We start from the raw sequence: 23,635 nt of genomic DNA on the forward strand, positions 1-23,635 counted from the left end.
ATATTTGGTATTTAAATTTGTAATTACAGTTTTGTTTTTATTTTGTTTATGTTTTTGTGGTTTATAGGAATATGTTGATCTTGAAGTCGTTTTGGAATTGTTGGGATGAATATTGAAGATAAGATTTGATCATTCTTTATTTTAATCTTATTTGGGTGAATAATTGCATATATTTAATATAGTTATAGACCCTTACTATAATGGCCAAAAGCATACTGTTATTTAGTTTTATAAGCTCTACAACCACCATTGGCATGGCCAGGATGAGCTTATACAGAGCTTGGACGCAAGACTTGGGATGGCCCTAAGCCTATCTCCATTGTTGGTTCAACTGGTTCTATTGGAACTCGGGTGAAAAAGGGAGAGAGAAAAACATTTGATCTTTTATATACTAAAAGTAACTTTTTGACTTTTTACCGTTTAACAATGTGCTCATGTAGCTTTTTGCTCTAATTTTAGGCTTGCAAGTTTTGATTAGCGCTTGATTAAGTTGTTTAGAATCATAATTTGGTGTTTGTAAACATTGGACATAGTTGTAGAGAATCCAGATAAATTCAAATTTGTGGGGCTTGCTGCTGGTTCAAATGTCACCCTTCTTGTTGATCAGGTAACTATTCAATTTTCACTGAGTTATTGCGATTTATACTGCATTAGTTTTTTCCATTTTCCAATAAGAACCATTTGCATATGTCAAACTCACATTTGAGTAACTTGATTCATGGACTAACATGATTATGATGCCATAATCCATTGATATTTTAGACATATGTGGTTGTGCAGTATAATATCATATGAAGTGGTTTCTACAGATGCTTAAAAGTGTTAGAATTAAAGTCAAACAATTCTCTTTACATAAGATAAAAGATTTAAAACATGAATTGGGCTTTTGTTGAAGCTTTGAGGGTTGATAATGTTTTTGCATATTACAGGTGAATACATTCAAACCTCAACTCATTGCTGTTAGAAAGGAGTCTTTGGTAAATGAACTCAAAGAGGCTTTGGTTGATATGGAACAAAAGCTTGAAATTATTCTTGGGGAACAAGGAGTTATTGAAGTAACCTATGATTTAGTTCATTATTTCTTTTCTTTGACTATACAAACTTATTTTCATTGTTTAGATTGTTAAGCTTAAAATTTTTCCAGGTTGCTTGCCATCCAGATGCTGTCAGTGTAGTTACAGGGATAGTAAGCTGTGCAGGATTGAAGGTACTTATTGATCTTTTTACTTTTTACGTCCGTTTAGTCATGTTCCACATCCTGCTTTTTCAACTCTGTGGTGAGTTCTAGATTTCAGTTATGGTGCAAGTTCAATGATGATGTTCTTGGTTAAAAAAAGAGGTTATTATGGGGAAGTTCCTCAGTGGATTTGTATTGCCTCTGCTTCTTGACAAGTATATGCTTCTACCACTTCAATTTCATAGCAAATTTTTTATTGGATATGTTATCAGGAATGTCTTCTCTTAGTAAGGTGGCAGTAGAAAAGAGAAAATTTTGGATGAATGCTTTACACATTTTGCTCGAAGGGTTAGCTAAGAGAAATCCAAGCAAATGTTAAGCATTAAATAAAATAAAAAAAGCTGTTAACCATGTTCTTTTTCTTTGGCTGCTTCTTTGCTAAATTGGAGTTTGATATCTCTGGTTGATCTGTTAGCCTTTCTTTTCATTCAATATGCAGCTCTAAAAATGGGTAAACCATCTACACTACTTTATTTCTATATTCTATTGTTAATCATGACTTTTTTCTCGCAAAGAATGTTTCACAAAGGTTTCTTTCTTCCTTTTTTGAGACTATTTAAGTCTTATTGTTTGTGGGAAATAAAGGTTTCTGCTTGCACGTGAAAGGCGAGAAAAACAAGCCTGAGTTGTTAGTGTTATTTGAATTGGGATTTGAATTAGGAATTCATTTCTAGAAGTAACTATGTTCCTTAAAAGTTTATAAGTAACCACAGTTAGCATGGCAATTGCCAATTAGTCCAACTTATCTTTCTTTATGCCATGCATTCTCTATTCATTTGGACTTTTTCATTTCAATAATGTCAACAGTTGGAATAGTTCATATGAAAGAAATAGTGAGTCATATTCTTGAATAGATTCCTTTAACCATCTGATTAGTTCTTAAGTGCATTTTGATTTATGACATAAATGACTAACAAAAGAGCAAAGATAGTTGTTTGAAAGGATTTTTAGCATAAGCAATGGAGTTTTATTTTATTTCTTCTAGTTGAGGCTTATTCCCCCTCTGATTGAGTATCACTTTTATTCTCCAAGACTAGAATTTCTGACTAGAATTTCTTAGTAAGTATTTTTTGTGTGTGATAGGTTTTCGGTTCTAGAGGCAATCTCTATTATCACGGTATACCCTTATTTTTCCCTCGCTAACTATTTTATTGCATGCCATAGTTTACATTTTTTAGGTTGTGAAAGGAGACCAATGGAGCATTTTTTATGCTCTATGGGCAAAAGCAATAGGTTTGCTAAGATAAAATCTAATGCATGAAGCATGCTTTTTGTTTTCCTTTGTCTATAATTTGCACATTAAAATGGGATGATGTTGCAGAGATCAGTTTTGGAGCTTTCCATCTGTAATGTATTTCTTGGTGGTACAAGCACTAGCAGCTTTAGTTGTTTTATTTGAAATCTGCAATAGTAGATTTGGCATGGATCCAAAGAGAGATTCTTTTTGGGGACATCTGTATTCCTTCAAATCGTCTTTTTAAGTGTTTGAAGTTTACTGTATATCTACTTTAAAAATATTTGCACTTTATTGATATAATTTTACTTTTTTTTTTAAACCATTCGAAGGTCAAACTTATGAAATAATTTGAAACTTTGACTTTAATTTGATGCAATTATTTTTATTGTTATTTTTCATTTCAATAGTTAACAACTTTATTAATATGATTAAAACAAACCCGTAGCATTGCGTGGATCTTTTCTGTAGTTATTATTAAAAAAGAGTAGATTTGATGCATGAACCCAATAAAAATGAATTTAAAAGAAAAATAAATAAAAAAAAATGAAACCATATAATCCTTCTTGAGAGTAAATTAAGAATATAAAAAAATTTTAATTAAAGATGTGTTACTAAAATTAGCAAGAATAAGTTTTAAATTATAATTTAGTCTAAAAACTCAATTTTACTTCTTAAATAAGCTAAAATTCTTAAAAGTTTTAAAGTCAAACACCTGATTTCTGTTTTTACAATAAATAAACGTACTCTTCTGTAAATCAGACCAAATGCCTTCTTAGACGGTTTCTTTTTTGAAAAAATGTTTGCTTGTTTGTATGCTAGTAAATGGTAATTGAAATGGTGAAGAATATTGGAATCGAGCCCTTTTGCCTTTGATGGTAGGCACCAAAATTAACTGTTCATGGATACCCAAGAAGGATTCCTCTCCATTATTCACCATATATACTTGGAAGTAAATTATGCATTTTCTTAATTACGCGTTCAATTAGCAAGCCAGAAAAGATGGGAAGTATATAGTTCATTTTATTCTTTGCAAGTGGACATTAATAATCTAAATGCACAATGAATGCTATGGCTTTGAAGTTAGGTCATTGTTTCTTATCCATAACCTTACAAAAGTTGGGGTATAGTGAGGTTCCTCTACGCTATTAATAAGGAATTCCCTAGCATTCAAATCCCTTAAATATAAATTTTAATATTTGATGGGCTTGCCTAATAAATTGTGGGCGGCTATTATAGGATAATTAAAATTTGTGTGAATTAGCATTGAATTTGGTTGCTTTTTGTCATTTAAGCTTAGAAATTCATACGAAATGGAATTATCAGCCTGGAGTCATTTCATACAGTTTCCAAGCATAAAAAATGTGGTTGAAAAGTTTGAAGATAAGGAATAGTTCGATTTTAAGTCTCCCCACAAAAACTAGTGGTGATTATTGTAATTCAATTATTTATATGGATCTGTCACTTCAGTCCGAATAGGACCAGGCATAACATCCCACATTCTGCTGGATGTATATGGCTGCTGATGCAAAATGATGCCACAATGATCGATATTATATTATTATATATTGCACATGAATTTTGAGTATTTTTGTTTTCATTGATCAATTGATTCTTTTCCCAAAGGTTTGCTTTGATCTGCGTTTGTTCATCAGACTTATTTTGGACCTTCTATCCAGTTTGCCTAACTTTCAAACGAAGGTTAAGTATACATCAAAATCAAATACCGTCAGCTCTTATTAAGCTGTATATGTAATATTAAGAAAAAAGTACGTTTCTGTTAAGCCTATTTGAAGAAATGAAATTTCAAATATAAGGTGCCATTAGTTCAACCTACCCAGGTTCTGGATCAACTTTGCAGGTTGATTTTTTTTTTTTTTTAATATTTGAACTGTGATTTAAGTTTAAATTAAAAAAGGTTAGTCATAAAATAGGTTTCAGTATTATTAAATTAATAGCTCATTCATCTCCAATTGATACTTTTAATCACTTCACTTACCAAACCTTAAATAAAAATCTAAAAATTCAATTGACCGTTATTAGTCCGATGGCTTGACTATTAACCAATACCCACCCTGTTACTTAACAGGGCAAAGATATTTATGAATAGTTTTAAAAAGTCATGCGGATGTCAAGCAAATGAAACTAGTTTTTATAAATAAAAAAAGTTGATTCATTCATTGAGGAATACATCAAATCCATTATAAATTTACTAAACGATTTGGATTGCTTGTAAAATTAATAGATGTTCAAACTGTTATTTCCACTTGATTTTCATCTCCTAGGAAGTTAAAGCTATCTGTTGTTGGCAATATTTGATTGAAGTCAAAGCAGCTGCCCCAAACCCGAAGAGAGTTCATCTGTTTAGGTACGAAAATTCTTTCATTAAAGGTGTAATTGCGAGCATGGCACATAATTAGGCCTTAAGATGCAGTGGATCAATATGGTTGTTGCCTTTTCTAGGCCATCCCTGCATGCAGGCTTTTCGTACGAAAATGGAGAGAGTTAAGTTAACCAAACGCTGACATGGAAATGCTTTGTATGAGCAAGAACCGGGGAATCGTTCGGGATCAAGCCATAACAATTATGATTTTTCCTGCCACCTTCTTTTGTCAACTTGTGTTTTTTTAATTGAATCCCCGAGAGCTTGATCAATAATAATGATAACCCTAAAGTACAAAGCATATTCTTGGCTATGAATGGGAATGGTGGCTTCTGGAATTGGACCTCCAAAACATTGAACCGTTCCAAAATGGGTGAAGGACTTGGTCACTGGTCAGCTTGGATGGTCAGTTTTGGCCATTTTTTGCATGCGAAGACTCAAACCTAACTCCAAAGTTTGAAGTCCATTTTGGTCCCAAAACTTGTCCAACGACTTAAGATAAAAGTAGAACAAAAATAAAAAAAGCCTATTCAAAACTTCTCCCCAGATAAGTTGATACCTAGGGTTAGGTTAGTTGGTCAGTGTGGGTTATGATGGTTATGGTTTTTTTTTTTGTCAAAGGTGGAGAGTGGGAAGGCCACAATTGCTTCACGCAATTCGCCACGCCCACACAAAATTTGTACCACAATCTGTCCAAATTCTGCATTTTCTTCATCCCTTTGACAAAAGTGCAAAATATTTTAGTTTTGGTATATAAATTGGATTTTTATTATATGTTCCTTTAAATGCCCTTATGAATGGATTTTTTTTAGGGGGATTTGCGGATTTAATTCCTTAAATAATCAGTTGCATAAAACATTAAAGAAAATAAATATGGAAAAAGATTGAAACGAAATAAAACATATAGTACATATGCATAATTGCATGTCGCTGGTTTTAGATTAGGATGTCTCAATTATTATGAATTCATGATTGCAGTGATAGCTGTACCATAACTAAAATTAATAGAAAAAACCCTTTAACAATTTGTAGAATAAATATGAAAGAAAAAGGCGAATGTGTTTTATTTTTACACCTAATCTCTTATCTAAACTGTGTTCGTTAAAGCAAAAGATGCAATTATTAAAGAAAGTCTCGCCATCTTAAATATTGCCCAGACAAACTTACAAAAAAATAATAAACCACAAGAGGAAAAAGGATAAAAATGATAGAAAAAGTCTCTAACTAATGAAGATGCATATGCATATGCATGAATGATCTATTCATCATCAATGCTAGCTGACATTATCCATGGATTCTATATGTTATAAAAATCACTGGACCAAAAACTTTGGTAGTTTGGATTGATTAATTGCAATATCATACTGATATTATGGACAATGTTACATATATTAAGATTTGTATCACAACATTATTGAAATAGATTACTATCAAATAATTGAGACCTCTCCTACTCCATTTTTCCCCCTTAAAAGCTAATGATGGGAAGCTTTCTTGAAGACTTAAAACTTCAATGGCCACTAATTTGTACATTGATTAGATTTTTTAATAAGAAATTGCATATGATCTCAGTTTTTGAAGTTTTTTTTTTTTTTTTTTTTAATATTTGAGGTTATATTAGAATTTAAATCTTGATTACTTAAACTCAATTTTAAAATTATTTTTAAATTAATTGCATCATATTTTTGTAGGTCGGTGTTGAGTTGGAAATATTGATGCTGACCAAATTGTCGTGATACATGGGCAATTTAAGGTACTTCTTCCTGAGTTATGGACTTCCCCAACACGTCAAAGATTTTAAATCTCTTCTTATTCAAATATAATACTAAGCAATGCATAAGTTCTAAAATAAATTATTGACATTAGAATTAAGCATTACACTAATTAACATCAAGTCCTTTTCGGGAATTTGCTAGATAGGAAATTAGGAAGGTGATTCATGCCTCCAAAGTTAAAGTATTAGTACCAGCACTGAGCAAAATATTGAAACAACCCCCTCCTGCTCTCCTTCAACCCAACTTCCTACCAACGCAAACATCAAAATAACTAGTGTTTATATAAAGCACTTCCTCTATATTCCCTCTGTTTCATCAAGATTCAAAAACCCGATCTCTCTTTTCTTTCTTTCCATGGTTTCCTCTTCTTCCTCAAGCAAAACCATGAAGAAATCTACGGCACTAGCTGATGCAGCGTCGTGGTACTGTGCCGTAGCCTTATTGGCCTTGATATTGATAAGTTCCATCAAGGCAAATTCTGTATCAGATGAACCTGTGAGAGGGAGTCAGCTCCTCAACCGACCCTGTGATGAAATCTATGTCGTAGGAGAAGGGGAGACCCTTCACACCATCAGCGACAAGTGCGGCGACCCTTTTATCGTTGAGCGCAACCCTCACATCCATGACCCTGACGATGTTTTCCCTGGCCTTATTATCAAGATCATTCCTTCAACTGACAGGAAACTATAGAGGTAGCCATACACACAGAACAGAAGCTTCTTCAAATTTATACAGGCTTGTATCATAACATCATATATATATTCTCAAACAGGAACAGAAGAAGATTTATACTTTTCTTTTCCGTTTTTCGTAGTCATGGAACAGGGGATGAACAGTTGAATAGCAAAGCCTTTGTAATAAGTTCAAGGCTCAATATTGGCGCTTTGAAATTATAGAGAGAAATGGTCTTCCTAAATATAGGATCATAATATGGAGATTGGATTCTCCAGGAAAAATTTCAGTTCTTCTGTAGTTACTTTTGTCCTAATTTCAGCTTTCTTTTATGTCCTATATCTAGTTTTGGTTCACCTTCCTTTTTGGTTCTTGATGATTGATCAAGAGGAAAGATCTTTTGAGATTATAATATATCCTAAAAACACTGTATCCATCAAGTACCTGCCGATCCTATTGTGGGATTCAGAGGTTGTGAACATAGTATTTCTTTCTGTCTATTCACTTGGAATAGCAGATTTCTATTCCGTCTTGTGAATATCTTTCTGTTAATTCTCGGCCTCCTTCAAGGCTGCCAGAAAAAGTACTGTTAAATTGCCGGTTTGATACGACAAAAGCCATCGGCTTTTTGTCAACGGAAGAAAAGTCTTACACTATTTAATCTGGTGATGACAAAAACAGAGTAGGCTGCGAATTCGAACTTTGTATTTGCTTTTATGCACACGTGGTGTTTATCTTTTATTTTTCAAGTGGTTTACATTTTTTTGTGAATAATAATATTGACCAAGTAAATTTGATGTTGCATTGATCTTTCTCGAAGAAGTGAGAAAATTGTGACAAATAGAATCTGCTTGTAAAAACCTGCTGGAACATGTGATCTGATTCAAACCTCAATTTCTAAGCATATAAGGACCTCCTGGAGTACATCTTTGAACCTTAATTAACAATTGATAATCTAATTTTAGGAACTTGAAGAAAGAACCAGTTTTCTCCTGCCATATGCCCATGTCTTTGAATCCTAGGAAATTTCCACAGGCTAGACTTGTTGACTGGGCTGCAACTCTTGAGTTTTGAGGCAATTGGTTTGACTGACTCAGCAATCCCATATAATCAATCGGGTCAAACATCCCCCTTTTCTTCCTTCCCATAATTCCTTGCAAAGTTTTCATTTACTATGTTTTCAATTTTATTCTCAGCCCACATCCTAATGATTTCTCTTTAATAAAAAAATAGACTTGATTAAGGGTGGACTAAAAGTACTCCTTGAGATTTAAAAAGTGATATTTAATTACTTTATAAATTATTTTATTATATTTTTATCTAAAATCGTTATTTTTTCTGTTATTTTTTATTTTTATCCTTCTTCTTCATCGTTAATTCATTTTCTTTCTCTAAAACCAAACAAATTCTTTCTCTCTAATATCAGACAAATGAACTTCTCCATCCATCTTGATAGGAAATCATTGTTTATCCAGGTGCTTAAAAGTTTATTTAATCAATTTCATCTCCTAGAGGCGGTTAATCTATTACCATTCTTATGGTGCATGCAAGATGAGTAGCTTTTGGACTCTGTAAATCAATTTGGAGAAGAAAAAAAGAAAATGATAGAATGTAATCCAACTTTTGGAATGCCTGCATGCAAGCATATATTTGTGTTGTTTTTCTCCCACTAAATTTCTATATACACATCTGATTTAATATTCTATTTTTACTATAATGATTATTGGTACAATATCTCTCACAATTGGGAAGAAAAGTTTTGCCAACTGTTGATTTAGTGTCCTGCACCACCCGTTACACCCCAGGATTTAACTGTGGCTGTACTAAATTGTTTTTGGAGAAAAAGCGGTTTTGAATTGTAGGAGATCAAGAGAATCCTTATTTTGCAAATGGTTGCTTCTGCAAAAGTTCTCACCCCTGAGAATCATACTCAAAATGGAGAGTGGACACTTGTTTTACCTCATGGGGGTAGATAAAGAAGGAATTCCCAAAAAATAACAACAGCAAAAGGACAACAACAGGAACAACACCCATGAGTTCCAACCGATCATGAAATTGATCTTGGGAGGCAATCAAAACTTATGCACAAGATACAAATCTGTACGAAGAGAATTGAAAACTCTAGTTTTTTTTCTGACCTTCTCGGATCAAATGGAAAGTCAAGAAGTCTTGGATCATTTTCACAGGGTTTTGGGATTTGATTTAAAACTGCAGATGGTGATATATGATATTGGTAGCATTGAGTCTCATGAAACTCCTTGACTTCAACTTAGCCTTGCAGCTTTGATGAAAAGAAAATTCAGTTGGATTTCATATCAAGATGGATGGAGAATTTCATTTGTCTGATTTTGGATAAAGAGAATTTGCCTGGCTCTAAAAAGAGAAGAAGAAAAAGTAAAAAAAAAAAAAAAAACCTAATAGTTTTAGGTAAAAATACAATAAAACAAATCATAATGTAATTAAATGTCATTTTTTAAATTTCAAGGAACATTTTCAATTCACCCAGAGTATATTTTTAAAATTTACCCTAATAAAAATTAAATCTATTAATGTATGTATTTGAGTAATATCTATTTTGTATTAAACATATATAAAATATAAAACTTTTTATATCCAAATTTATATAACATATTAAATACAAAATATATTTTATATTTTTATTAAATTTATACACGATTTTCAACAAAATTTTAAATCATATTATTATTTTTATATTATATCATTATATCATACTTAAAATTATCAAATATAATAAAAATATAATAGATCTCAATTGATAAAGTGGTTGATGGTGGATTCTTTTCTCGTATCCAATTTGCCAGCAATATATATGGTAAGTTTAAAGCCTAAATGAGTATGATAACATCTACGGAGACAATGCTGAAAATTCCATCATTTTGCTTAAAGTTGAATATGACTGGCCTCATCATTAATAGAATACTGCCCTCACTTCTCACTAATCTTCCATTTATTTCCTTGTATATAATAAAATTTTCAACTTTAAAATTACAAGGGTTCAATATTACAAATTGTGAATTTTTTTTAACATTTAAAAACTATAAGAATACAATTAGTGTAATTTCAAAATTTTAGACTCTTCTCCTCATGATATTTTAAAGTCCATAGTCATCTTAAACGGACTCGTTGCAAAAATTTTCCCCCGGAGCTCAAAGTGATTGATTGAGAAAATAATAAGACATGGCTAATGAAAAGGTAGGACCGTAAAGAAACCGAAAATAAATGAATAAATAAATAAATAAATAAGTTTGTAATTTATTTATTTATTTTTAAAGGTATTTACATTCAATTTGTATTTAATAAAAAAAATATTTTATTCGTTGGAGCTTTGTTTGTTTAAATGGAATGATATTGATATTTAGTTTGTATTTTGTTTGATTAAATTAAATGAATTCGTTTGTAAATATAAAATAAATATGTTTACGAATATATATAAATGAATATATTCATGAACAATAAACAAATCGTAACCAAATAAATTTAAACAAATAAACTCTAAACAAATATAAAATGAATCAAAATGAACATAAATAAACTTTAAAATAAGATTAAAATAAAAAAATAAAAATGTAATTTTGTTATTATTATTATAAACAAACAGTAAATAAATAATAAACAAATAAATTTTAAACGAGTTTGTTCGTGGATATAAATAAATCAAATATATCTCTATTTATATTTAATTTGTTTAATAAACAAAAATAAAAATACTAATTAAGGTTATTTGTTAAAATTAATAAACAAATATAACTAAATAAAAATCAAATATATTTACAAATAATTCATCCAAATCTTTATTCATTTACACCCCTATGAAAAAGTATTTGAACGATACATTCATCTTGGGTATCCTACAAACTTTTCAAGCCCAATTTCCAGTATGGGCTGTGACGATTTTAAAAAATAAGAGGCTTCCTAGTTATGCAGTTATAAATCAAACTTATTTTTCGTAATGTATTTATTATTTAATAGTATATAAATATTATATATTATTAGTGAATAATATAATAATATTTTATAAAAAAATCAATTTTAAAATTTTAAAAAATAATTACATTTAATGCTAAATTATTATTTACACTCATTTTTCTATGAAGTTTCATTAAATGATTTATTGATTGTATATAATATTTATATATTGACCATACATTAAATATAAATAATTAAGTTAATGAGAAACTGAATTCACTTAAATAAAATACTTACTCTACTATGGTAGTTGGATCAAATTCAAGAATCAAGACCAAGAACTGATGAGGTGATTTTCTGGGCATTCTTAAGTCTTAACAAAGGACTCCAAGAACGAGATCAATTGTATCAGCGGGTGCAATTACTAATGTTGGTCAGCCGGTGTTGGGCCCGCCCATCAAGTTAATACAATGGGCGTCGTACTGTGATGGGATGGTGGGCCAAGGATGGCTCATAATCCATCGAATAGCTTCTACATTCATTCTCCTCGGCCCGCTTGGCTGTGACTCGTTTAGGTCGTGGGTATCACCCGATTTGGTAGCTAATATAGAATCAACCTCTGGGTTTAATTATGGCTCTTCTTTCGCTCAAAACCCTTTTAATGACTTTGCCAGTACTCTCATGAATAAGGTTTTCACTCTTTACCCATTGCACCACTTGGCTCTCTTGTGTTCAAAACTACATTTGAATTTGAACAATTTGGACTTTAAAAAAAAAACAAGTATCTCATTTCTTAAAATTTTAATAGAAAAATTTTAAATTAAAAGTCTTATATATATATATATATATATATATTTCCCAGGAAGCCAAAAGATAATGCTTGGATAATGCATATGCTTACTGTTATAGTTTAAATTATGTGAAACAAAAGATTATGTACAATTCCAGAAGATCTTCCTACCTAAAAAAAAATAAAAAGGTGAGGGAAGTAAATGAAGGAAAAAATTTAATTTATAAAAAGTGAGTATTATATTTATATATCTGCGAAAAAATTTCATTTTTCATTAATTACTTCAAGTGTCGATGCATGCCGATGTTGATAAGATCAAGTTGTAGATTTGATATAGTAATAATTGATGGCACACATGGTGCGCATAATTTACAAGGAACGGCATTGAATGGGGCATTAGTTGACTGACGATGTCCATGTGCTATCTATGATCAAGACAAGAGGACGTAGGAATTCATCAAAGCATTAATTAAACCAACCTCAAACATGCAGTGCTTCAAGAAAATGACCTATGTATGAAGGGTTTGAGGGTATTTAGAGGAGACTAATTGGAGTTTTAGTTTTGCAGTCGTCCTTGAGCTCTTTGAAAGTATAGTTAGGAAATACTAAATGGATCATTTGGGATCATGGCGGTTTCTCAAGGTTTTCCTTCCTGCTGTTTTTGCTTTGCACCATTTTTGCCACGCCGAGACAGGTATAAGAAGACTCTTTTTCCTTCATTCATATACTTTGATATTATTATTCCTATCCCTATTGATATTATTATCTTATGCATCAATCCAACGGTTGAATTGGATAAAAAAAAAATCACGACATGTTAAATTCATAACTGATTTCCTTATTTATAATTGAATAATAAACATAGTATGTTTCTATAATATACTTGTAAAATTTTTAAATTTCGCTACGGATTCATTATTATATTACAATTTTGCTTACATAACAAAAGAAATAAAAAATTTTATTATTTTATGTGATAGTATTTTGGTTATATGATCAAATAAAACAAAATTTAATTATTTATATGTATGACAAGATGGAATTTAAAAATTTTACAAATGAAATTGGAAGATTATTACATGTTTATTTAGTTGTTATATTAATTTATAATTTTATATATAATAAACTAATAAATACATGAGAAATTTTATTTGTAAAATCAAAAACTTAATCCGAGTGTATAGGATATAAATAACCTCTCTTATAAATTAATGGAAACAAACAATAGTTAGTAAACACATAAAAGAAAAATCTCTATTATTTCGCAGCTCCATATTACAGTTTTGTTCAAGAAGCAACCTCAGCTCCTCTAGTCTCGTACTACGACTACATAATCGTTGGTGGAGGAACCGCCGGCTGTCCCTTGGCTGCAACCCTGTCGGAAAGCGCAAACGTTTTAATTCTGGAAAGAGGAGGGTCTCCCTATCTCGACCCTATCAATAAGACAGACAAAGAAAACTTCTTCCTTCCTCTTTTAGACCCCTCTCCTCATTCATATGCTCAAGCATTCGTTTCGGAGGACGGAGTCTACAACCACCAAGCCCGTGTTCTTGGCGGTGCCTCAGTCTTTAACGCAGGGTTTTACTCGCATGCTGAAACCGATTTCATTAAGGAAGCTGGTTTGGATGGATCTTTAGTAAATGATTCTTACTTGTGGGTTGAGAAAAAGGTGGCATTCAAGTCACCTGTGTTGCAATGGCAATCCGCAGTGAGGGATGGGTTGCTTGAAGCTGGGGTTTTGCCGTTCAACGGATTTACGTATGGCCACATCAACGGGACTAAAATTGGTGCATCCATTTTTGACATGGATGGTCATAGACATAGTGCAGCAGACTTGCTCGAGTACGCTGACCCAATGAAGATCAAGATTTACTTGCATGCCACGGTGCCCAAGATCATGCTTATAACAAAAAGTAATGTCTCTTTAGCTAACGACTAATTTTTGCATATCGAGGGTACATATATATATATATAATTTATTATTAATTTTAAAATAAATTTAAAAATATAAAAAAAAATTTATATTTAAATATTAAATTTAAGTTAAACAAATTTAAATTGACTTTCAAGAGTAGAAGGATTCTAGCCAAAATTTTAAGTGTTATAGGACCTGAAGACTGGTTTGGCTAGTTACACATTTATTATTTTTAAAATTTATATTTAATATATTATCAGCATATAAATTTTATACATTATTAATAAATCAGATGATATTATTTTATTAGTAAAGTGAATCAAATAATATCATATTTTTAATGAATTTTTTTTAAAAAATATTAATTTTAATTTATTTTAGAGTTAATATTTTTAATTAATAAAGTGATATTATTTGATTTACTTATAATATATAACATTTATACTCTAATAATACATCAAATATGAATTCTATTTTTTTATGATGTATCAATCTTGATTGTTTACAAAGATTATTTTGCAATCCATATGTTAAAAGGCATTTCTTTGTTTTATATTATTATAATATATAATTCCTTCATTTTCAAATAAAATATAGTATAATCTTACATGTGTTAAAATAAATATTAACTTTTAGCAGTTGGATCACGACCAAGAGCTGAAGGGGTGATTTTTGAAGATGCATTGGGAGTAAGGCATACGGCATTCTTGACGAAAGACTCCGAGAGCGAAATAATCTTATCAGCAGGTACCATTGGAAGCACACAGTTATTGATGCTGAGCGGTATTGGGCCTGCCCATCAACTTGAGGCACTCGGCATCCAGGTGGTGATGAACCAACCCATGGTTGGCCAAGGGATGGCCGACAATCCATTGAACGGTCTTTTTATTCCTTCTCCTCTGCCCGTTGAGGTCTCACTCGTTTCGCTTGTGGGCATAACCCAGTTTGGTAGCTATATTGAAGCAGGCAGTGGATTGAATTTGGCTCCTTCTTTGGTTCAGTGGATTTCAAAAAGCTTGGTCACTATTCTAAATCAGGTTTTAACCCCTTAATTTCCCTGCTCTTTCATGGCCGCATATGTGATTATTTTTTTCTTTTTTGTTTTAAGTATACAACGCACCAGATTGTTTAACATTTGTCGTGGTTGCATGCGTAGACCGAAGCAAAGGTTAATAGTAGCTCCCTCCTCGGTGCAAGACTCAAAGTTGGCATCATTATTGAGAAAGTTAATGGTCCCATCTCAACAGGTCATTTGGAGCTTCAGAGCACAAATCCAAATGACATGCCGAAGATCAGGTTTAATTACTTCCAAGCACCAGAGGACTTGAGAAAGTGTGTGCAAGGCATGGAAACCTTAATAAACGTTGTAAATTCCAAGGCTTTCTCAAAATTTCGATATCCAACAATCTCAACACAAGATCTTCTGAATTTGGTGGCGACGCTTCCCTTGAACCTGAGACCAAGACATCTTAATACAGCTACCTCTTTGGAACAGTACTGCCTAGACACTGTCATGACCATTTGGCATTATCATGGAGGCTGCCATGTTGGAAAGGTTGTCGATCAAGATTTCAGGGTCCTTGGCGTGGATGACCTTAGGGTTATAGATTCTTCTACGTTTAATTTCTCACCCGGAACTAATCCTCAAGCTACGGTTATGATGCTTGGAAGGTAATGATAGTGCTATCCTTTCCTTTTTGTATGCTTCGCCATTCTAAATATATGGCCATGGTACAAAAGTTTATATCACTCTTTTCCTATTAATTTTTGATGCAGATATATGGGAATAAAAATTCAGCAAGATAGACATTCCTAGAGAAGGAAGTTGAAGTCCATCCCATGTCATATCATAGCATCATATTGGGGAAAATCAATGAAGGAAATTCCCATATCTTAGCAAAATAAAAACGTTTGCGTACTGGACTGTTGGTATTGATATATATATATACATATTTATATTAATAGATATTATAATAACAGCCTAATATTGACTATTAATATTGTGTCTAATAAAAGAGGGAGATGAATCTTGAATACATATTACAACAAATTGAATTTTTGTGTCAGCGAAGACAGGCACATCCACCGGTAACACAGCTACTTTTGCTATTGCTATCAGACCCGAATCATAATCTTAAAAATAAAAATTAATTGGTATGATCAGGATCTGATAATTATTCACTAAAAATTGAATATTAAGAAATTGAATCACTTAATTTTGATTTGTCAGATCTATATATCCGTCCATTAGTTTTTTTTTTTTTTTTGATAAATTATAAGTAATATCATGTGATTTGAGAAGAAAAAAATTTTTAATGTTTAAAAAGTAATTCTTCATCAATTTTTTTAGTGACAAATTAATGCTGCTAACTCATCCTATTCTCTACCACTTATTTTGTATTTTTTTTTATTTTTCCCTTTCAGTTTTTTTATTTTCTAGAGGGTCTGAAATATCTCTTTTCTCTCTCTCTAAATTCATAATTTGATTTATGATTTCTTTTTTAATCCTCAAATTAAGGGCGCTGGGAAAAAAGGAACAGAAAATCTTTTCCTGACAATGGGCAATGAAAATTTCATCCGAACCTACCTAGCTCAGCACTTGTATAACTTGAATCCATCAATGGTTCCACACCACCTTTCTCTTCATTTCTTTAAGAAGGCCTCTCAATTGGTGAAACCCCACACCACCCAGCTTCGCTAATTGCTCCATAATAATATCTCCAACTACTTGTGATTAAAAAAGTTAATCCTCTCATGCTATAATAATGATGCTTGTACAAAGGTAATGATAGTATATTAATGTTTTTTTTTTTCTTTTTTCCTTTTGGGTATGCCTTGGCATTCTAAATACCTATTATACAACAACTCATGGGAGTAAGAATTTTGCAAGAAATTTAGCACATTGAGCCTATATATTATAGTGCATTTTTATATTTCAATAGGAAAAAATTTTACTTGTGATAAATAAATGATAAAATCACTTAAAGGGTGTTTGGTTTGAAGGAATTCAAAATTTTTTTTTTTTAAATTTTGATAGTAGATATCTGTTTCCTATGTTTGGTTTAAGGTTATCTGATTCTTAAGAAAATATCAGATTCTCAATAGTACTCAAAATCATAGAATTAGAAACTCATATTTTCCTATGATATTTTATGATTCATGATGAAAAATTGCTTGAGTTTCATATTTGACTTGAATAAAAAATTTCTTCTATTTATATTACCTTTTTGAAAAGCAAGTCTAATAATGAAATTAAAATTTTTTTAAAGTCAATCACATTGTTTGTAATGAACAAAACGTAGTAATTATTATTATTACTATTTTGTAATTCCATATATCTATTATTGCATTTTTTCAAAAATTTATGCAATAATTGTCAGAGAGTGTGGCATTTGTGCAATGGCTATTGCTGTTTTTTTTTTTTTTTTTGTATAAATGCAGTAATTTGTAATCAATTACTGCATTTATTTGTTAAAATGCAATAATTGATTGAATGGTTGATTTCATTTTTTGTAATTAGAATTATTTTTTTTTACGTAGTGCTTTCTTGTTATTAATTACTGTATTTATTTGAAAATAAATGCAATAATTAAGCAATTTACAATTTTTTTCCTTGAAAATTGTGTTTCTAACATTACGTACGTTGTAATATCTAATCATATTCAGAAGAACATATTTTTAATAACTACTACAACATTTCTACATAAAAAATGCCGTAATTGATGTCTTCGTCATATTTCAATAACAAAAATCACTTTCTAATTTTTATTTCAACATAGTAGAGCTCTAAGCAAATACTTTTATGTTTCAACCAACATCAGTTTTAACATTTATCATTTAATTTTTGTGTTATTTAGTTTATTTGCATTTTTTTGAATAAATGGTGTATCTACTATCAGTTGCCTAATTATTTGTTTTATATTATTTGTTGCATTCAAATTTTTTTCTAATTTTTTTAGATCTCGTTTAGATCTTGATTGAAAATATATTGATATATCAAATGTGTTATTCATTTTGGTTTTAGCTCTTTCATCCACAAATGTTTTGTTGTTGGTTTATGTTTTGGTTTATGATGTATGATAGATTCCATCTACCATATGCAAAGATTTGCTTTCCACTTATGTTTTTAACATTAATGAGAATTTTTCTTTTAAACAGTTTTGACTTGTATATCACTAAGAAAAAAAATGCAATTGGTTACAGTGCTTATTTTGTATTTGAACCAGATGGAGACTTTATTGTATGTGTTAGTTATTATTGTTATGACTTTAATTGCAATGAAACTTAGAAAATGAGGTAAAGTATCTTATGGGAAAACTTCTTATGATAGGCTACATATTAGAGAGTTAAACTTAAATGCAATAGTTTTTTAAAGCGATAGACAGTGTGTAGATAATATTAGAATTGATAAAAGAGTTCTTATAAAATTATGACATTTGCTTCAAACAGATGAAAGATTATAGGCAACTAGATATATGTCAATAGAAGAGCTAATTATTTGCTTCCTCTACATCATTGCCCATCATACAAAAAATAGGGTTATAAAGTGTTAAGTAGCTAGATTTAGGAGACAATTAGTAAATAATTCTATTCTTTGATGAATTATGTTTTGAGACTACATACCTTATTGTTTAAAAAACTCAAATCAATACCAAAAATTTCAACAGATAATAGATGAAAATGAGCTTTAGATGGGGCATACATCGAGATCAATGTAAACGCAGTTGATAGGCCTAGAAAAATGAAATTACTACTAATGTCCTTGGTGTTTGCACCTTAGATATGCAATTCATATATGTTTTATCAAGATGAGAAGGTTCTATAATAGATGGCAGAGTGATAAGAGATGTCATTACACACAATAATAGGTTAAGGATCCCATAAAATATTAGCTTTACTATTTTAGTTTAGTTTATAATAGAACACTTCTTTTTTTTTATTATTAATGTTCTTCCACTATAATAGGTAATTACCTATTTGTGTGATGTCAGATACACAAATAGGAAAGATTTTTTGGCATTATAAAGGTTAAAGGTACCATCTTAATGATTGGAGGCCAGGACTCCATTTGATGACCCCCCATGAATACTTCAATATGGAACACTCTAAAATAATAAATTGTATCAAGAGATGTTTTGGTATATTGAAAGCTAGATGGGTAATTTTAAGGGATAAGTCATTTTATTCAATAAGGATACAGTGTAGAATCATTTCTACTTGTTACCTTCTCTATAATTTTATTAGGTCTAAAATAGTAATTGACCTTATTGAAAGTGATGTTGCTAAAATAAGTAGTAGCCAACTCGATGGATTTGAACGTCAAGATTTGATTACGCATATTAACCTAACTAATTTTTGAACTCAGTTTAAAGACAATCTAGTGTATGAGATATTCACAAATTGGTAGCAATCCCGAAGATAAAGATATTATAGATTTTTTAAATTTCTTATCATGTTTACTTGGTTTAATTGATTTTTATACCATATGAATGAGTGTACAATTTGTTTTCTACCTTTGTTGAATATATATTTATTTGATTTTTTTTTCTTGTTGAGTGTGTAATGTATACAACAATTGTTTTCAATAATCTTTGTTTTCTTTCCATGTCTATTGGTTTACTTCATGCCTTAATACAAACATTTTACTCTTATTTGGTTTTTGATTTACTATATTAATATTGTTGTATGATGTCTAGCCATGTTATTAGGAAATCAACATGCCTTCATCTCATGCCAATCCTCTTTAATCTGTAAGAGGCCCATCCAAAAGAAAAATAGAAAGCTCGAGGGTATGTAATCATTCATGGACAAAGGATGATGATTCGTATCTCATTCAATACCTACATACATTAGCATATGATCCTATATGAAAAGTGGATAATGAAACATTTCGTGTTGGATATCTAGGGTATCTTGAAAGGATGCTGGAGTGACTTATTTTAAATTTATAACTTAAAACCACCTCCATATAGAGTCAAGGGTTAAGCTACTAAACAGAGAATATCATGCTGTTTGTGATATGAAAAATATAAGTGAAATTGGGTGGAATGATCAAGACAAATGTATGACTGTTGAGAAACCAATTTTTGATGAGTAGGTTCAGGTAAATTGTTTAAGATTAAACTATTGCTTAACTTACTTATTTTATCTTTTTTTATATTCATTATGATTGATTCGTATTTACTTTAACTTTTGTGTAGATTCATTCTCATGTAAAAGCTTAAGGAACAAACATTTCTTTTTCTTTGATGATTTTAAAGTGATTTTTGAAACTGACAAAGTAACAGGTTAGAGAGCTAAAACAACAATCGATGCTGTTGAAACTATGAATGCTATTGAGGATGCTTACTTCTCTCCAGAGTTTGATCCCCATCATGAAGGAAATATGGAAAGAGTAGACGATGAAATAGAAATTGATAGAGTGTTGATTAGTTTTGGTTATCCAAAATTTGATATTCTAAAATACTATACATACTACAAAATACTAAACACACTAGGAAGAAGAAAAAAAAATCTTAATCATCAAGATTCAATTTAGACAATGCATTTACACATAAAGATCTATATTTAATTATTTATTATTTTTGGAGTCAAAATATTCAAATGTTTTGTAACATGTCCAATTATTGTAGGAATCATGAATCTGGCCAAGCAAGCACTAACATTGGAAATCAATCTTGCTAATCAAGCACCACAATTGAACAAGTAAGACATTTCATCAAACTATTCATTGATTAAATTTATCTGCACAAATTAAAAAATGACAGTTCATTGCTTGAAAAAATGACTTACCAAAGTTAAGGTAGGTGATGATGGTGACAATTTAGAAACGGTAATGATGACGGACACCCAACCATGAGGGTGGTTGTTTAATGGAATAGGGGTTACTTGCTTTAGGCACTTCGTTTGCTGGTTGAGGGTTTAAGTTATGTAAACAGAATGGTTAAAATCAAATAGGGTTCATGGTTTAAAATATATCAATTACTACATTTCTTTTAAATAAATGCAATAATTGAGTATAGTAATTTTTAAAAAAAGATCAATTACTATATTTTTTAAAAAATAAATGCAATAATTGAAACAAGAAAATTTTTTTAAAGCACTCTTATTGTGTTTTTTTTTTTTTTGTTTTTTAAATTTAAACACAGTAATAGGTTCTTGTAGAAATAATAAAACATGTAACATGATCAATTATTGCATTTTTTTTATTAAAAACATAATAATTGTGTCAATTTTTTTCTTAAATAATAATTACAACGTTTATTTATTCATTATGCAGTATTTGATCAATGTTATATTTTTATAAATCATCAATTACAACATTTATTTAACAATGCAGTAATTGTTTATTGTTATTTATTTAAATTATGTCAGTTACTGTATTTTTTTATATAAACGTAAAAATTCGTACAAATTTAATTTTATAAAAAATTATAAAATCCTTCGTTCATTTGATGATAAAGACATCATTTGTTTTGTTCATTTTTTTAAAACAAAAAAAAAAAAGGTTTGTTATGTTATAAGGATATTATGGTAAAAATAAATAATTTAATAAACGTAGATTCTCCTTAACTAAATACACAGGAATCTAGAAACAGAATACCTTAAAAATCACATTTTCCCAGATACTATAAAGTTTAAAATTTCATGAACCAAACATCCCTTTACAAGTTTTATAACCAAGTCTAGGAGTTTTGCCATTCTCACATCAAGGATATGATCCAAGGATTATATTCCCTCTTTTTCTCATTTTCTTTATGCATTTTTTTAATATTCTAAAATTAAGATTTTTGAACAACTAATTTTTTATTTTTTTATATTTTAAAATTATTTTTTTATTCTTTTTAGTTTTTATCACAACAAGAAAATAAAAGATTAGTTATAGTTTTGTAATGGCGTTACACTTACAAACGTCGCTAGCTTTCATGTTTTTATAAAACTTAAGGCATTTATTATCAAAATACCACTAAATATTCAACTAGCGATGTTGTTATTTATCAACGCCATTCAAGACTTGATATTAGCGGTGTTTATCGACTAAAATACCTTGAATAATCCTATCTTAAAATTTTAAGTGAATACTAAAGGCATTTTCGATTGAAAACAGCTTGAATAATCCCATTAAAAAAATTGATAGGAAATTACTGAAGGTATTTTTGGTAAACATTGCCTTCAAAAATTCCTTTATAAAAAAATGTATGCGATTATTAAAGGTATTTTTTTACAAGAAATGCCTTTAATAGTTCCACCAAAAAATTTCACAAGTTTATTGAAGGCATTTTTTATAAAAAAAAAAAAACGCTTAAGGTTGGCAGCCTAACCCGCACTCAACGGGTTTCGACCTGACCCGACCTCATAGGGTTGATTTTTTTTTTAAAATCGATTTTTGGGTCAGATTGGGTATTATTAAAGAAAAATCAGGGTCAGTTTGGGTTCGAATTTTAGGCAAACCCAACTTGACTCGATATTATATAAAAAATTATTTTTTAATTTTTTATTTATATATATTTATATATTTATATTTTAAAAAATAATATTTTATTAATTTTGGGTTGGGTCGGGTCAGGTACGATTTATACAATATTTGATCGGGTCGAGTCGGGTTCAGGTATGGAAAAAATAAAAAAATTTTGGGTCGAGTGGGGTTCAAGTTTTATAATTATAAAGTTGAGTCGGGTTCGGAGTGAGAAAAACCTGCCCTGACCTGACTTGTTGCCAACCTTAAAAATTCCTTCAATAAATATCATATCAAAATTTTAGGATCACACGGATGTTAACCATAAGGTGGTTGGTTCGATCTTTCTTTTTAGCATTTTTTGAGTTTTTATAGAGATTATTTGTAATTGATTATTCTAGGCATTTTTTGGAGAGAATATTGAAAGCATTTTTGACAGAAAAATACCCTTAATAATCCATAAAAAAATATTGAACCGATTCTTGAAGGCATTTTTTGTTGAACTTGCCTTCAATAATCCAATTAATAAATTTTTAGTTTGGATTATCAAAGGCAGTTTTTGTCAAAAAGACCTTCAATAATCCATACACAAAAGTTTAAATGGATTCTTGTAGGCGTTTTTAGCTCAAAATGCCTTTAATTTTGCACATGATAAATTTGAATATTCAAGGCGTTTTCGACAGAAAAATGCCCTTAATAATTCATACAAAAATATGGAATGGATTATTGAAGGCGTTTTTAACTGAAAGTGTCTTCAATAATCCATTCAATTAATTTTTAATTGGTATTATTGAAGGTGATTTTTTTTAAAACGCCTTCAATAATCCATACAAAAAAGTTGGAATGGATTCTTGAAGGTATTTTTTGCCCAAAATGCCTTTAATATTTCACAAAATAAATTTTTAGGTTGGATTATTTAAGGTGGTTTTAGTTAAAAATGCCTTTAATAACATTTTATTAATGATGTTTCAAGGTGTTTTCTTGCTAAAAATGCCTTTATTAATCCCATTAAAAGAACATTTTTGATATAGTATTTGTCAAATTAGTTGTAGGTTTATGCTCATAAAATATTTGAAGTCAGTTGTATATTTATGCCCAAAAAATATTTAGTTTATATATGTGATACTACGAATTATTTTTTGGAATTTACATAATGAACATTGTTGTATTTCAATAAATTGACACACATCTAAATTTAAAATTGATAATGTTGCCATATTGTAGACACTCTATTTTATTTGAAAATT

At 30.1% G+C, this 23,635-nt stretch overlaps 2 protein-coding genes across 3 annotated transcripts; both read left to right on the top strand.

Moving 5' to 3' along the window:
* The first annotated feature begins 6,793 nt into the window (after positions 1-6,793).
* On the top strand, positions 6,794-8,105 carry LOC111316582 (uncharacterized). Its single transcript, XM_022918571.2, has one exon. The coding sequence runs from the start codon at positions 6,984-6,986 to the stop codon at positions 7,317-7,319; it is 336 nt and encodes a 111-aa protein (XP_022774306.1). The 5' UTR covers positions 6,794-6,983; the 3' UTR covers positions 7,320-8,105.
* A 4,304-nt stretch (positions 8,106-12,409) lies between these two features.
* LOC111302969 (protein HOTHEAD-like) lies at positions 12,410-16,026 on the top strand. Of its 2 annotated transcripts, none has more exons than XM_089765761.1 (5): positions 12,410-12,712; positions 13,287-13,931; positions 14,570-14,970; positions 15,090-15,604; positions 15,710-16,026. In XM_089765761.1, exons 1-5 carry the CDS (start codon positions 12,628-12,630, stop codon positions 15,747-15,749), a joined length of 1,686 nt encoding a protein of 561 aa, XP_089621887.1. In that variant the 5' UTR covers positions 12,410-12,627; the 3' UTR covers positions 15,750-16,026. The 2 variants fall into 2 exon arrangements, with proteins under 2 accessions (XP_089621887.1, XP_022754650.2); XM_022898915.2 differs by having other exon boundaries at positions 12,412-12,712; positions 14,573-14,970; positions 15,710-16,024.
* The last annotated feature ends 7,609 nt before the right edge of the window (positions 16,027-23,635 follow it).

The sequence above is a fragment of the Durio zibethinus genome, chromosome 9, assembly GCF_047325235.1.
Source record: "Durio zibethinus cultivar Kanyao isolate XHJ-2024 chromosome 9, ASM4732523v1, whole genome shotgun sequence".
NCBI lineage: Eukaryota > Viridiplantae > Streptophyta > Magnoliopsida > Malvales > Malvaceae > Durio > Durio zibethinus.

What these genes read in the sequence shown, in the direction of transcription:
- LOC111316582 (XM_022918571.2), top strand. Translation starts at nt 6,984, where the DNA reads ATGGTTTCCTCTTCTTCCTCAAGCAAAACCATGAAGAAATCTACGGCA.
- LOC111302969 (XM_089765761.1), top strand. Translation starts at nt 12,628, where the DNA reads ATGGATCATTTGGGATCATGGCGGTTTCTCAAGGTTTTCCTTCCTGCT. An exon ending in TTTTTGCCACGCCGAGACAG is followed by an intron (nt 12,713 to 13,286) that starts GTATAAGAAGAC and finishes ATTATTTCGCAG; the next exon opens with CTCCATATTACAGTTTTGTT. An exon ending in TGGTCACTATTCTAAATCAG is followed by an intron (nt 14,971 to 15,089) that starts GTTTTAACCCCT and finishes TTGCATGCGTAG; the next exon opens with ACCGAAGCAAAGGTTAATAG.